This window comes from Eucalyptus grandis, chromosome 3 (assembly GCF_016545825.1).
Source record: "Eucalyptus grandis isolate ANBG69807.140 chromosome 3, ASM1654582v1, whole genome shotgun sequence".
Taxonomy (NCBI): Eukaryota; Viridiplantae; Streptophyta; class Magnoliopsida; order Myrtales; family Myrtaceae; genus Eucalyptus; species Eucalyptus grandis.
The window spans coordinates 48,646,387-48,660,213 of record NC_052614.1 but is presented as its reverse complement, the minus strand read 5'-3'; the positions used below and the strand labels follow the sequence as shown (position 1 = coordinate 48,660,213).

At 41.5% G+C, this 13,827-nt stretch overlaps 2 protein-coding genes across 2 annotated transcripts; both read right to left on the bottom strand.

Annotated features, from left to right (window-relative positions):
• Positions 1-947: 947 nt before the first annotated feature.
• LOC120291906 lies at positions 948-2,294 on the bottom strand. Its single transcript, XM_039309710.1, has one exon. It carries the CDS (start codon positions 2,292-2,294, stop codon positions 948-950), a length of 1,347 nt encoding a protein of 448 aa, XP_039165644.1.
• Positions 2,295-2,995: 701 nt separating this feature from the next.
• On the bottom strand, positions 2,996-3,739 carry LOC120291905. Its single transcript, XM_039309709.1, has 2 exons — positions 3,305-3,739; positions 2,996-3,184 (listed from the first exon to the last, which is right to left on the bottom strand). Exons 1-2 carry the CDS (start codon positions 3,737-3,739, stop codon positions 2,996-2,998), a joined length of 624 nt encoding a protein of 207 aa, XP_039165643.1.
• Positions 3,740-13,827: the final 10,088 nt, after the last annotated feature.

The window sequence follows — 13,827 nt, the reverse complement described above, 5'->3', positions numbered from 1 at the left end:
GTTCACTCTTCTGTCAACGGCTTCGATTCTTCATGTGGATTCCATTCGCGCTCAATCCCCTTCTGATCGTCGTCGTCGGTATCATCAGAACCTGAGGGACTTTCTTCATGCACATCCGGGTCACATGCGTCCTTATTATGATTATGCATAATGTAATGCCTGAGATGCAATGAGATGAGTTAAAGTAATGTCAACAACAAAGATGATGCATGTCATTTTCAAAAAGTTTTTGAAGTATTTTTTGTGTAAAAGTTTCAAGAACTCGTCCTCATATCCTCAGATTTTCTCGTCCTTGCAAAAACAGTCAAATAAGGGAGCATGTGGAGACCTAGGCCTCAGCGACCATCATAGGGCTAGTTTGATGTGCTTCCACATGTCCTTAATAAAACATGTGTCTATTTTATTGAATGAAGAAAGATAAGGCCGTAGTTTAACACACACCACCCACGACCAACGGCTCAAGATCGGGGTCAACCATAGTTCACGTTACAAATGACAAAAACAGGAAAGAAAGGAAGAAAAACTACAAGATCCCGCGTATGGGAGAAGACATAAAACAAAAGACTAGGCTAGATGAGAACCGCCCTACTCTTGAGGGATAGCCATAACTTCAGAGGACTCAGCTTCCTCGTACGTCGGGATGGTGCATATGACGTCGTCATTGAATAGCTCGATCACACCATAGATGTCCTCCTCTTCCTTGAAATGTCTCTTCCAGCAATGGGTGAAACGGGCCTTGATTGCCCTCGCCCTCCTCGGTTTAGGCAATACGTTCACTCCAATCTCTATACCCACCTCGGCCTCCTCGGGCATTTCGGCCTCTCTACCTTCCACGGCCTCCTCAATTGCCATGACCACCTTGCTCGCTACGACCTTCTCGCCCTTCAACATATCCTAGGCCTCTCCTCTTTGAGTTTTTATGAGCTTCAATGGGCTTTTCGCACACCTTAACCGTGTGATCCAAGGCACTCTCCAGAATTATACCCGCTCGCCAGTATAATTTTTCCCATAGCTATGGCCGGCTTAGACAATTCAAGAGCCTTTGTAAAAGACCCTACAGGCACATGGACCATGGATACCAGCTCGAGAGTTTGAAAGCTGGATTCCTCGGTATACTTAGGCTCCACATAGAAGATGGTCATTTCATGGTAGATCTTGAAGTTAGATTCTCCATGGACAGTGATAAGCTTGTTGTCCACCACAAATCGTACCTTCTGATGGAGGCTGGAGGCAACAGCACCCGCCATGTGAATCCAAAGCCTCCCTAACAGAAAATTAAAGGTGTTTGGTATATCTAACACCTGAAACATGACTTGGAAAAGTACAGGACCAATCAACAGCTCAAGTTCAATTTCCCCTATCACCTCTTTCTTCATCCCGTCAAAAGCTCGTACAATCAACTTGCTGGTACGGATTCTCCCAAGATCAACGCCAAGACGGTGGAGAGTGGCCAACAGGCATATATTGAGTGTGGAACCATTATCGATCAATAATCTACAAACAAGAGTGCTCTCATGCTTCACCGAGATGTGTAGCACTTTGGTATGATTAGAACCATCGAGGGGAAGATCCTCATCAGTAAAGGAAATTTGGTCTTTCAATAGAACGGCCCCAACGAACTCTTCCAATTGGACTTCATCAATTGAAACTAGCACATGCACCTTATTAAGGACTTTCAGCAAGATGTCCCTATGCTTCTTGGAAGATTTGAATAATTCCAGGAGAGAGATTTGAGCCGGCAACTTCCGCAATTGATCCACCACGTTGAACTCACTGGACTTTACTACGGCCAAGAATTGCTTTGCCTCCTCCTCGGTTACGGCCTTCTTTTCTACTGCTTTATCAGGTGCGTAACAGCGGCCCGACGGTGTGACAGCGTCTACCTCATTTGTTTCATAATCCCAAGGTACAGCTTTGGGATCGAACTTGGGAGGATACTCAAGCATTATCACTCCATCTTTCTCCCAAGGTGGCAATTCAATCGTGACCAGCGTTGCGTTCCCTCCCGTGACTTTGATTGCCGACATCTCCTTGACCATAAGGTCGATCACCATGGGTTCAACAATTTCCATCTCGATATCGCCGGCGGGCTCCTCATCAAATAGTTCAATCACCATCGAGGTTATCATAACTATCACCCCTTCCTCGTACAAAGCTGGGGTCATTGAAATTCCGAGCATAACCTTCCTCGTCCGAGAGATACAAGCAAAATTGCATAAAGATGAGCAGAATGACGATGGCATTATCATGGATACGACATTCTCTTCCTCTTCTTCGCATCGGATTACCCCCATGGCTACCATCCTGCGAACGTTGTTCAATTTCTCTTATGGGGTCACATCCTCCTAACCTTCATAATATCCTGCTAGCACTAAGAACCCATGCAACTCAGAAGCATCCACCACTAGAGGCTGTTGACTTGCCCGCGTATCCTCGGAAATTGAATTCACTCCCCCCGTGTGATTTGGTAGAGGGTTCGGTCAATGTACGTAGGGCCGAGCCTCCCTGAAAGTCAAGATGTTCTTGTCTAGAAGCTGTTGAATTTTGTATCTCAGCACGTGGCAATCATCTACATCATACCCCTTTTCCCCCATGTGATATTCGCAAATCTTGGTCATATCAAACCTAGCGAACCTCGGGGGATTATCTCTAGGTACCTCCTTCGCGACCATCCTCTTTTCGAGAAGCATAGGCAACAGTTTTGACATCAGGTGTGGTAGTGGGGAAAATTCCTTTCGAAAGGCCTTTTGCCATTATCATATGCTCGTGACGAGCTACCTTGAACCACCATAGGCTTGCGTGCGGGTATTGCGGGAGGTCGAGAGAGGAGTGGCTCTTGCACAAGCACTACCTCAACTGCAGCTTCCTTATCTTTTCTTGCCAGGAACTTCTTTGTGCTTCTAGTGGATATCTTGCCCTCACTAAATGCCCACTTGACTCCTTCAGCTACTTCTACTAGCTGTGAAAACGTCTGGCAACCTAAGAACACTAACCCTTAGAAGTATTCAGGGGGTAATGTCTTGAGGAATAGATGCCTCATCTCCCTCTCATTTAGGGGCGGCTTCACTTGTAAGGCCACAGTCCTCCACCTTTGCGCAAAGGCCTTAAATGACTCATTCCTCTTCTTCTCAATACGGGTCAACTCATCCCTCGTGGGGGTGAGCTCGATATTAAACCGGTATTGCTACAATAATTCATTGGCTAAATCTTCCCAACTGGTGAATTCTTCAATGTCTAGTGCGATGAACCACGTTAGGGCAATGCCTTCCAAGCTATCCTAGAATGTGTGTATGAGGAAAAGCACATTATCAGCGTAGCGAGCCATTTTCCTCACGTAATACCTAAGGTGGGTCATGGGGCATCCCGTTTCGTCATACTTTCTGATGAACTCAGGCTCTTGGAAGTTCTCAAGGAAGTTCGCCTTGATGTATGAGGACAGCCTATCAGCTCCTTTAAGCTCATAACAATGCAAGGCACACAGTCGCTCTTCCATCTTTGCCAAACATTTTTCACTCTCTTCACTTAGGCGGGGTGTAGGGTTTTCCTTTAGAGGAGGATCCAAATTGATGATGATTGGCATGACAAAAGGAGCCTCTCCGGCAGTTTCTTTGCAGGGGAGATCAGCAACAAGCACGCTTTCCGTTGATGGGGGAGCGTGTCCTGATGACGTAGGAGTAGATGTTCCAGTGACAGCTACAGCAGGGGGCTCCTTGAGCTTCTGGCTTATTTCAAGCATCATTGTGGTAAGTTAGGCCAGCTGGTCCTCCATCTTGGCCATGCACATGTTGGTGTCCTCGTTCTCCATTCTGACTTTCTCGTGCATGCAAATTGGGAATCTTCGCTTAGCCATATCGACAATCGGCAAAAGACAATCTATCGGCTAGTACCTGATGCAAGGGTAGATAAGCATACATAAGTATAAGTAATAATCAGACGGTCGGCCCACGACAATGATCTAATCGGTCCAATTGGTTCATTTCATTGAAAGGCAGGTTGCCACATAATATAAGAAAAAAACATGAGAGAAAACCCCTAAACAACGAAGCTACTTTAAAGACGAAAAGACATTCTCCTAACTCCCAATTTTCAACATCAAGACTCGAGACAAACTCCTTAATATTGCAACGCATTCGAATATGGTCCCGCTACATATCGCATTTGACTCAATCTAACTAATGAGGATGGCTTCCACTCATGACAGCTCCGCTAACTCGAGTTAACTTCAAAGCACGTTCCTCAACTTCCTTAAGCTCCCTTTTGAGGCGCTTGATCTCGGTTCAGTGGGTGATCTTCAATGGCACTTCAAGAATCTTCGAGCGGAGGCCCTCTGGGATCTTGTGCCTAAGGATGTACTCCTTCGAGACATAGTAAGTCTTCTCTTGCCCCTCCAACTCTTCTTCTGGCCAAATCAGCTTCCAAGGGTGGCACATATCCCACATTGACTTGACCAATGCGGTGGAATCCTCATGATCTTGGCATTCGTCGAGGAAGTCTATCATGAGCGGGTCCTCTTGAATCGCCGGCGGAAGCTGTTAAACCTCTTGAAACTAACAGGCGACTTGTGTCGGGTAATATTCGGTGACTCCAGTGATTCCTAACAAAGGAACAGGTCCAGTAAGCCCACACACGAACCGCGCTTCTTGAACCCGGAACCATTTGGCATGCCATTGGAAATCCTCAGGTTCAGGGTTGGTCATGAAAACTAGCCACTATGAATAATGATAATCAGGGGCAAACGTTTTCCTATCTTTAAACTTCAAGATAGGGTGGCTAGAATCAGAAATATCGCTTACGGTCATCAAGCCACCGAACCCCTTAATGTGAGAAAAGAACCAAATTTACAAGAGTGCAAGAGGAGCATGGAAAGCTTTGTTTTTATTCTTTTTAAAAAGAGTAAGGGAGAGAAAAGTTTCAGTCAAGATAGCATTAACAAAACCCTTTCACATGCACATTTCACGAACTACCCACACTATAGAAGGATTAGTAGCATTCCTACAATGTGGGAATATCACAAACCCGAAGAAAGCTACCAAGAAGATCCTATTCTTTTAGAAAAATGGTGCATTTTGAAAAAACTCATTTAGAAATGAAAATGGACAATTTTTGTGATTGGCTCTCAAAACTTTTCTCACATCCTCTCCTTTAACTTTAAAGAACTCAGATAAGGTCGAGGCATGCTCAGTTCCTACAAGTGGGCTAACCAACTCCAACACTAAGGGCTTTACAATGGCAATACTGTATTCTTCTAGGATTTAAGTGAGTTCGTGATCACCAAATATGAACGTGCAAGTTGCAGGGCACCAAACATACGCTAACGCTCGCACGACACCATAATGAGTCTTTATCTCCAATAAGGGGAGTAACCTTTCGACATAAGATCGCACCCAATCACAGCCAGTCAAATCCAGCTTATCCCACCACGTGCAGAGCTCGGCTCTTGGGACAGAAATGAAGTGAAGCTCAGGTACCCCATCGTATGCCAACCAAAATAACGATAATCCTAATTTGTCATGGACCAACCAAAAAGAAAGCAAATAAATAAATTGGGTAGGAAAGAATTCGAGAAACTTACTCTATTCATTAAGTAGCAACGCTAATGACATAGGCATATGCATGGACGGTGGTTCGATTTTTACTCTAGATGGCTCAAAATGAAGCCATAGGATCACCGGATTGAACTGGCAAGATCACGGCTAGGTTATGTTACCTATGACTCCAGCTTTGTCAAAGGATCGACCCGTGTCACGCGGTTGCAAACCGAGGTGGGCACCTTCAACATGAAGAAAGAAATGTCGGGGTAGAGGTGGGTGACTTGTACTACACGGTTGTAGTCAGAGTGGTATCCACCTCAACACCATCCTAAGTAATCCTATGTGGCCCAGGTCTAACGGCAGGTAGTGTGTGCTATGGTGTAATGCAATGCAAAGGAAAAACAAGCATGACAATTTATAGGCAAGCGGCACTTCATAAATTCAAAACATAAACATTCATTTCCAACTCCACACCTGTAAGACAAAGGGGTTAACAATCACTCCTCCCCTTATAACTCACAACTGCAAAAATATTTAACACCTAACACGTTAGGGACATACCTGATATCCTCGTTGCCCAACAAAAATATTTTTGAACAAGATTAATTTTGGCCTAAGTCCTCTAATGTCTAAAACCAAGTCTCCAGTGGAGTTGCCAAGCTGTCGCGACCTACCCTCAGAGGGAGCAAATAAGTTTAGGGATATTGCCTAAATGACAAGCCTAAAGCCCATGATTAGGCACAGACTCTTCCAAACCCATATGTCGCGTGACATTGGGATATTTCTAGGAATTTTGTACAAAAGGAGTCGCCATTAGCCTATTAGAGTCGCCTAGAAACCAAGTGAGGCATGGGAGTGTATCTCACTTCATACGCAACCAGAGAATCTAGGGTCAGGGACTTGATTACACTAATCGACTAATTAGTACCCTTTCGGTACCTAATCTTGTTCATTTTAACAAAATGATTTTTGTCAGACAGTTTGAGTTGATTTTATACCTATCCACTAACATGTGAGGTGATCATGCGGGTGCGTAATCATTAAAGTAACAATCATAGCCATCGGGATCCTAATTGCGTTAAAATTAAACACTTGCAATTAAACATAGATAGATATGCAAATCAAACATACAATATAATCAAAAGACGAATGAATAAAGGCCTAATTATACTAAAAAAAGGCGAAACATGGCAATTCCTAACCAAACCCTATACTTTTCGGGATTTTCAAAAAAAAATTAATTAATATTTTTAAAAATTTTAAAATTTTTAAATTTATATATATTAACCAACTAATTTCTTTAAAAATCAAAAAATTATAATTTTTTATAATTTTAATTAAAAAATTAATAATTATTATTTTTGCTGGACAGTCAGGTTAAGTCGAGTCTAACCCATTCGACCCGGTCGAGTCCGGTTTGACCGGATCCGACCAACCGGGTGCGGTTTGACCGGCCCGACTCGACCGATTTAGGCCCGACCAATACTGGTTAGGCTTGAATTTGGCCCAAGTGAAAGTAGGAGTCGAGTGGGCTAGAGTGGTGATCTGGCCCACTCGACCGGCATCCCCTTAGCCGCGACTGCCCAGTCGCGACCAGGGGTGCCGCGAATGCGCACGCGCGCGACGCCGCGCGGTGGCTAGGCGAGGGAATGGCATGGCTTCCTAGGCTACAACGGCGTCTTTTCGGCAGCCAGGGTGTCCTAGGGTTCCACACGGGGAAGCTTCTGAGGGAGAGGACCCATTCGGGTGATACAATAAACATATGACGAGCATGGACGGGATCGAGAGCCTCCGGCTCGATCGAAGCACGAACGTGGATCTGAAGACCTAAGGAAACCTACTGGCATGCAAGGAAAGTAACAGGATTGAACAACGAGACCGAAGCTCACTCGAAACGGGCGAAAGGAGCTTCGGCCAACTAGGTTTCAAAAATCGCACGCCAAGTGTTTGATAAAAGGCCAACCCCGATTCCGGAGAAAACGGTGGCGAATGGCGACGAACGGGTGGCTCTTCGACAGTGATAAGACGTCCTGGGGGCTCCCTACACCTTAGTTGACCTCTGACAGCTATCTCACTCTCTCCACGCTCTCTGTTCTGCCTCCTGGACTCTGACAGGGTTGGAGGCGGCTGGCAACTCCGGCAGTGATCTGCGGCAGCGATCGACGGCTCCGGATGTCTCTCGCTCATATCCTCCTCTCGTGTGTTTCTCTCTCGAGGTCCCCCCACTCTCTGTTCTCCTTCTTGCTTTTCTCCGCCTTCGCTACGCTTTTTCTTCTCTCGGCCCTTCTCTCCGCTCGTGCGCGTGGCCCCAGCTAGCCAACCAGTGGCCTCTGCCAGTCGACTCTGAGCCCAGGATCACGTCGCTCGCCTGCCATGCAATCATGCTGCCCCCCTGTCGCCATTCCTTTCTACTCCAGGCGGTTCTACTTTTGCTTCGCGGATTCCCCGTGCAGCCAACGGTCGAGAGAGATGAAGAGGCGCGAGTCGGGCTTAAAGGGTGAAGGTGGGCTAGGCTACATGAAGGGAAAAAGAAAAAGGAAAAGGGAGGGGATGGGTCGAAGGCCCAGGGGGAAGAGAAGAGGAAAGGGGGCGGGTCGGGCCAAGGCCAAACCGGCCCGACCCAACCCCGCGGCCCCTTTTTTTTTTGGTTTTTCTCTCTTTTTTTGTATCAAAAAATTTTTAATTAGAGATTTTTTTATGTGCTTAAAAATAAAAATTAGGTGTCAACAGCGTACGTAAAGCGTTTTACTTTGAGCTTGAACGCACGGTAATTTTGTGCCGTGAGTTTATGTTCAAGTGAGTTGTTTATTTATAAACACTTTGGGTTTGAGGTTAAATCTAGGTGTGGAAAACACTCAAGCGTGTGAGCGATTGTAAACTCTGATTCTCCGATTATAGTAGATTATTTGCTACTAGCTCTCTCCGTGGACGTAGATACCGATAATCGGACCGAATCACGTAAATTTTCGGTGTCCTTATTATTTCTCATTTATTTCTCTAGTGATTTCGCGTTAACGTAAATTGCAAGATCCTATCGTTTCCGTGTATTATATTCCAGCAGAAACAAGGGTTGGTTGTTTGGGGTATGTTTGATAATCATTGTGCTATCAAAAATAATTTATGCTCAAAAATGGTTTTTTTATATTATGTTTCTGTGTATTATATTCCAACAGAAACAAGGGTTGGTTGTTTGGGGTATGTTTGATAATCATTGTGCTATCAAAAATAATTTATGCTCAAAAATGGTTTTTTTATATTATGTTTCTTGGATAAGTTTATGAGCATTTGAAAGCATTTTGTAATTGCACAAAATTTCTATTTCCGGAATAGAAATGCGTTTGGTACAACCTTCAAATTTTTTGTAACTTAAAATTTCTTTTAATTTTTAATAATTTATTACATTTTTATTTTTTTTCTTTTCTTCTTCTTCCTCTAGCCAGTCACCAGCTTCGGCCATGGCTACCAATTGGCCAAACGAGGGCCGGCGGTGAGGCCTGACCTCGCTGATGGCTGGGCAAGCTCGGCCTTGCCAAATCTGGGTAAGGTTGAGCCTTGCCTAGCCATGGCGAGACTTCGGCCGACAAGGCTTTAGCGAAGTCAACAACCAACTAGAGGAAGAAAAAGTTGAAAAAGAAAAAAAAAAAGGAGAAATAAAAAAGAAAATGTTTGATTTAGAATTGTTCCTGGGAATAAATAAGTAATTTTTTTTTTTTTTACTTCTTGATTCTGTTTTAAATCTATTTTCAAAAACGAATTTGTTCTCGAAAACAAAAAAATTGCCAAATGGATTTACATTTTTATTTTTTATTTTTTAGAGAACAAAAGAATAGATATAGGCGATGTTTGGCACGTTACCAAACAGGCCACAAATGCAGACCACTAAAGGAAAAGAGAACAATATTAGTTATTAATTAGGCGGTTGGGTAATTGAAAAGTGTTGAAGATTTTGTCGCATTACACTATAAAATGAATTTTTAGTGAACAATTATGCAAACCCGAAGACTCAACCGTGGGCAGCTATGTTGGATTAGAGTCTCTCCTTCATCGCCGAAGTTGAGGGTTCGAAACTCACAGTTGCTGAAGCGTTGCAAGTGGAGGGCCATGGTATTGGGGTCCTATGCTAGTCTCTCCTAAGGTATAGGAGTCAGGCCCAACGGCACCACTGGGCGCGGCGGGTCAAGGCGGAGTTCTCGGTTACCAAATAAAATAAAATAAAATTGCAAACACCAAGTCTAAAAGCTTCACTGGGGCTGGAAAGAAAGGTTAACGTCTCCAAACTTTCCTTTTTGACCATTAAAGAGGTGCAGTCGGATTACTGGGTGTTACTTTTTAACCGATTGCTTAAATACTATTTGCTTTACAGAAAATCCTCCACTTTCGTTCTCGCTCACTTTTGAAAACGCCGAACGGGTTTCATACGGTTAAAGCTGACCGATTTTTAGAAACTGTTTACTTTACAGAAAATCCTTCACTTTCATTCTCGCTCACTTTTGAAAACGCCGAACGGGTTTCATACAGTTAAAGCCGAAATTAGTTTTTTTTTTTTTCAAAAACAAACAAAAATGCCGTTCAAAGTTTGATGGTTGCTGGCCATCTTCTCTACAAAAAACATGAAGCTCTTCTCCAGCTTCCCAAAATCTGACACTGCAATTTGTATTTGCACACTTACTCTGTAAAACTTTATGGGACAACTATCAACTGTTCTAAAAGCTCAAGCTGTTAGATGAATGCGTGATTTATTATTTAAATATTTTAGGACTTCCATTCGCATTTAGTCTGGTCTTTTTGTCTAGTACTAAGCATGGGATCTTAATTGGGAAAGCAAATGGGGCCCGAAAAATTTGAACTCGAGACCTCCAACTTTGATACCATATGGGATTTGGTGGAACTATCGTTAACAGTTCTAAAAGCTTAAGTTGTTAGATGAATGTGTGATTTTTATTATTAAATATTCTAACACACTCACCCTCTCTCCACTTTACATAAGGTCTTGGTGAAGTCAATTTTAACTTCCTCCATAAGTTGATCTCTCACCTCTCAAAGAAGTTAAATGAACTTTGTACAAAAAATTTTGCACTTGTTTCAAACTCCACAAGGATTTGCTTATGAACCTCCCCAAAAATTTACCTCTACGTGTTGTTATATGGCCCCAAACCATTGTAGATAGACTGTTTCTATCAGATTTCGACATTGCAGAAAGAAGCAAGTTGCCCCGAACTTGCAAAAAAAAAAAAAAAAAAAAAAAAAAAAAAAAGTGTGGTGCTCATGTTGATGTGAGCTGAGTGAGCGGGGGAACATCTCTCGTGAGTGGGCTGTGTCTGTAAGAGCACAAGTGACTTAGATGTATTTGCGGCGAGTTTGATGGGTGAGAAATAAGAGAGATGGTAACTCATCATTTGTAAGCCATGCTACACAATATCGTAACAATTCATTGTTGCCTACATTTTCGACAGCATAAAATTTCCAGTGTCAACATGTTTATGAACGTGTGCGTCAATGCATGCATTGCCGTATTTATTTGTCTATACTTCTTCGATGATTCTTTGTCATATACGTTACAGCATATATTACATGCAGCCGCCATTTTTATTTTTTTTTATTTTTTAACTTTCACGCTATACAAATGAACTTTCATCATCCGTGCCCGTAGCATGGTCTCTAATAAAAATCTCAATCTAAAATTGGAGAAACAACTATGAAAGGAGGAAAGAAATCTTGGAGGCGATTAAGCAAAGACTATGAGAAAATCTTTATTACTGAGGAAAATACTCATTGGTTTTTCGATTGATTATTAACTAAAAATATGAACACCAGTGGCTTGTTGAGCGCGTAACGTGTAGATAATATAGTCAGCAGTACAATTGTTGACCAGGAAATGTAAACACACCAGCAGGTCCAAGTCAAGCCGGAGTGTAGAGAAATAAAGAATCTGGACTTCCCAAAAAAACAGATCTAGAAGGTGGACAAATACAAAGAGAAACATTAGCCGTTCGAGTAAAGTAAGAGGAAAAAACAAAAGTGGGTTTGGTAATTTCTAAGAATTATCTTGTGTGCTTGTTTGTAAATTTTCCATGCTTTTAGTTGAGAACATTGATGCGCTGATGACCCTACCCAATAATGTTCTCGGGCAATAATTTTTCTCTTTGGGCCCATTCACAAGCATAGTACATTAATTTTGTAAAATCTTCGTTTTTAAATGCTAACAAGATAATCTCTCTGGATATTGACATCATGAATGACGAATAGCAATTTTTCCATGCTTACTCTTTTGCATATGATTGCTTGGTCAATTATGGGATGTAGAACTCTTCACCTTTCGACCACAATAAATAGATTTACACCCTTGATTTTCCTAATGAAATTGTTGTCAAAATAATGTATATTATCACTGCTCAATTTTTAAAGGCAATTGACTTTGATTTTTACCTTCGCTTGTTCAAGCTTAATGGATTTTTCGCAATGCAGAAGATTATTTGGTTTTGTCCAAATATTAGCTAGCATAGTTTATCGTCCAAGGTGGTTATTCATAAGAGATGTTAGATACAGATTATTATGTGTGGAGATAACAAAGAAATTGGTTCTTCAACTTTTGAAAACACTATATACATTAGAAGGATAGTTGAGGCATGAAATGTTTCATGGTGCTTAAAAACTTGCTTTATCTAGAATTATTTTCGTACATAAATTTTTACTACAAACAAATAAATAGACTTCGCAGTCCCCGCTATTAGTTTTTGTCGGGATGTCTCATGAGGCCCTAAGCGAAGGCTTGTCCGAAAGATAAACCCGAAACCAATGTTTATAGACGAGCAAAGGTTGACTTGACTTGGCTTTTCCACGGTCTCTATGTCGGTGGAATGCATGGAACTTTACTGAGTCTAGGTCGAACTCACAATGCAAGTTCCTCTTCTTTTCCTCACTTAACCATTCTTGGGATCTGCTAAATGAGTTCGACCCATGTTTTCTTTTTCTCTTTAAAAAAAAAAAAATTGGGAATGAATTTTGCTATCCAGATAAGCAAAGGGTTTGGTCAATAATAAATAATCCGTTTTCAGGTTTAATTGAGAATTCTCCGAGAGCAAAGTAGGCCTTAATAAATCGCCAATCATGCATGCAATCGAGCTATTAAAACAATATTTAGAGAGAGAGAGAAAAAATTCCATTTTGAGTCCCTAACAAACGTGTGAGAGGATTAAATGCACAGATTAAGTTACATTTATCGCATCATTAAGTGTAATATGCAATGTCCTAACAACTGCGGCGCAAATTTTTTTAATAAAGTTTAGAAAAGCCTATCTAATCAAGTACTACCAAGTTTGACCTAAGTCCATTTCATACTTAAGTAGCCTTAACTTGAGCCTCTCAAATCACATATCTTGACACCTGAATTTTCGCCAGCAAATCCAATGTCCATTTCTGTAAAACAGTAAGAAAAATAAAAATAATATAATAGTAAGAAGACCAAAAAAAAAAAAAAATAAACAACATTTTGGCTCTCTAAAGCCACGTTGAATCTACGTCAATTCGTTTACCTGTCGTTGATTTCCAGTATACCACGACGTATGATTTTTAATGACCGTCTTGAATGAAACTATGACAGAGACTATATTTTGCAAGACTAATAATTATTTGAGATTTTTTGTGGAATAAAAAAAATTAAAATTCATAGTCATGGTGGGTATAATTAAGGTTTTTGGTGTTATTCTCCCTTTTTATTATTTTCAATGTCGATGTAATCGAATTTTCATACATTCATGACTGAATTTATAACATATGTATTGACAAATAGTTTCCTAAGTGAATTCATTTATCTACTAACCATTCAAAGATGGAAATGTGAAGAAAAAGTTTTAGATAGCCGAAAAGAGGTAAACATTACCTCATGTGTCTCATATGGGTTCTGAACTTCAATGAACTTTGACCCATCCTGTAACAATTTAAATCAGTTTCCTAGATTAATTTAAAGCACGATTTTTCTCCCTTCATCATAATCTTCTTCGATTCTTCTTGCGTGTCATTTTTTGGTCTATTCATTAGTATTGCCCTAAACAATAACACTATTCGGAAAGCAAGATCCAGAGTGGAAAGAATCGTAGTGGAAGGAATGATGGGGCGGAGGATGCAAAACCAATGTTGGGTTCACTAATTGTGGGGAAAATTACCAAAAATTCATAAGCCTATTACAATTGTGTCAATTCAATCTTAAATTTTGTTATTGGTCAATTCAGTCATAAATTTTTGCAATTGTGATAATTTAGTCAATCGACCAATTTTAGCTTATCTAACGCCGACGTGG

Coding starts and splice junctions, on each gene's coding strand:
- LOC120291906 (XM_039309710.1), bottom strand. CDS start 2,294: ATGGGGGTAATCCGATGCGAAGAAGAGGAAGAGAATGTCGTATCCATG.
- LOC120291905 (XM_039309709.1), bottom strand. CDS start 3,739: ATGATGCTTGAAATAAGCCAGAAGCTCAAGGAGCCCCCTGCTGTAGCT. Junction 3,185..3,304: donor TGGCTCGCTACGCTGATAAT/GTGCTTTTCCTC, acceptor GAATTATTGTAG/CAATACCGGTTTAATATCGA.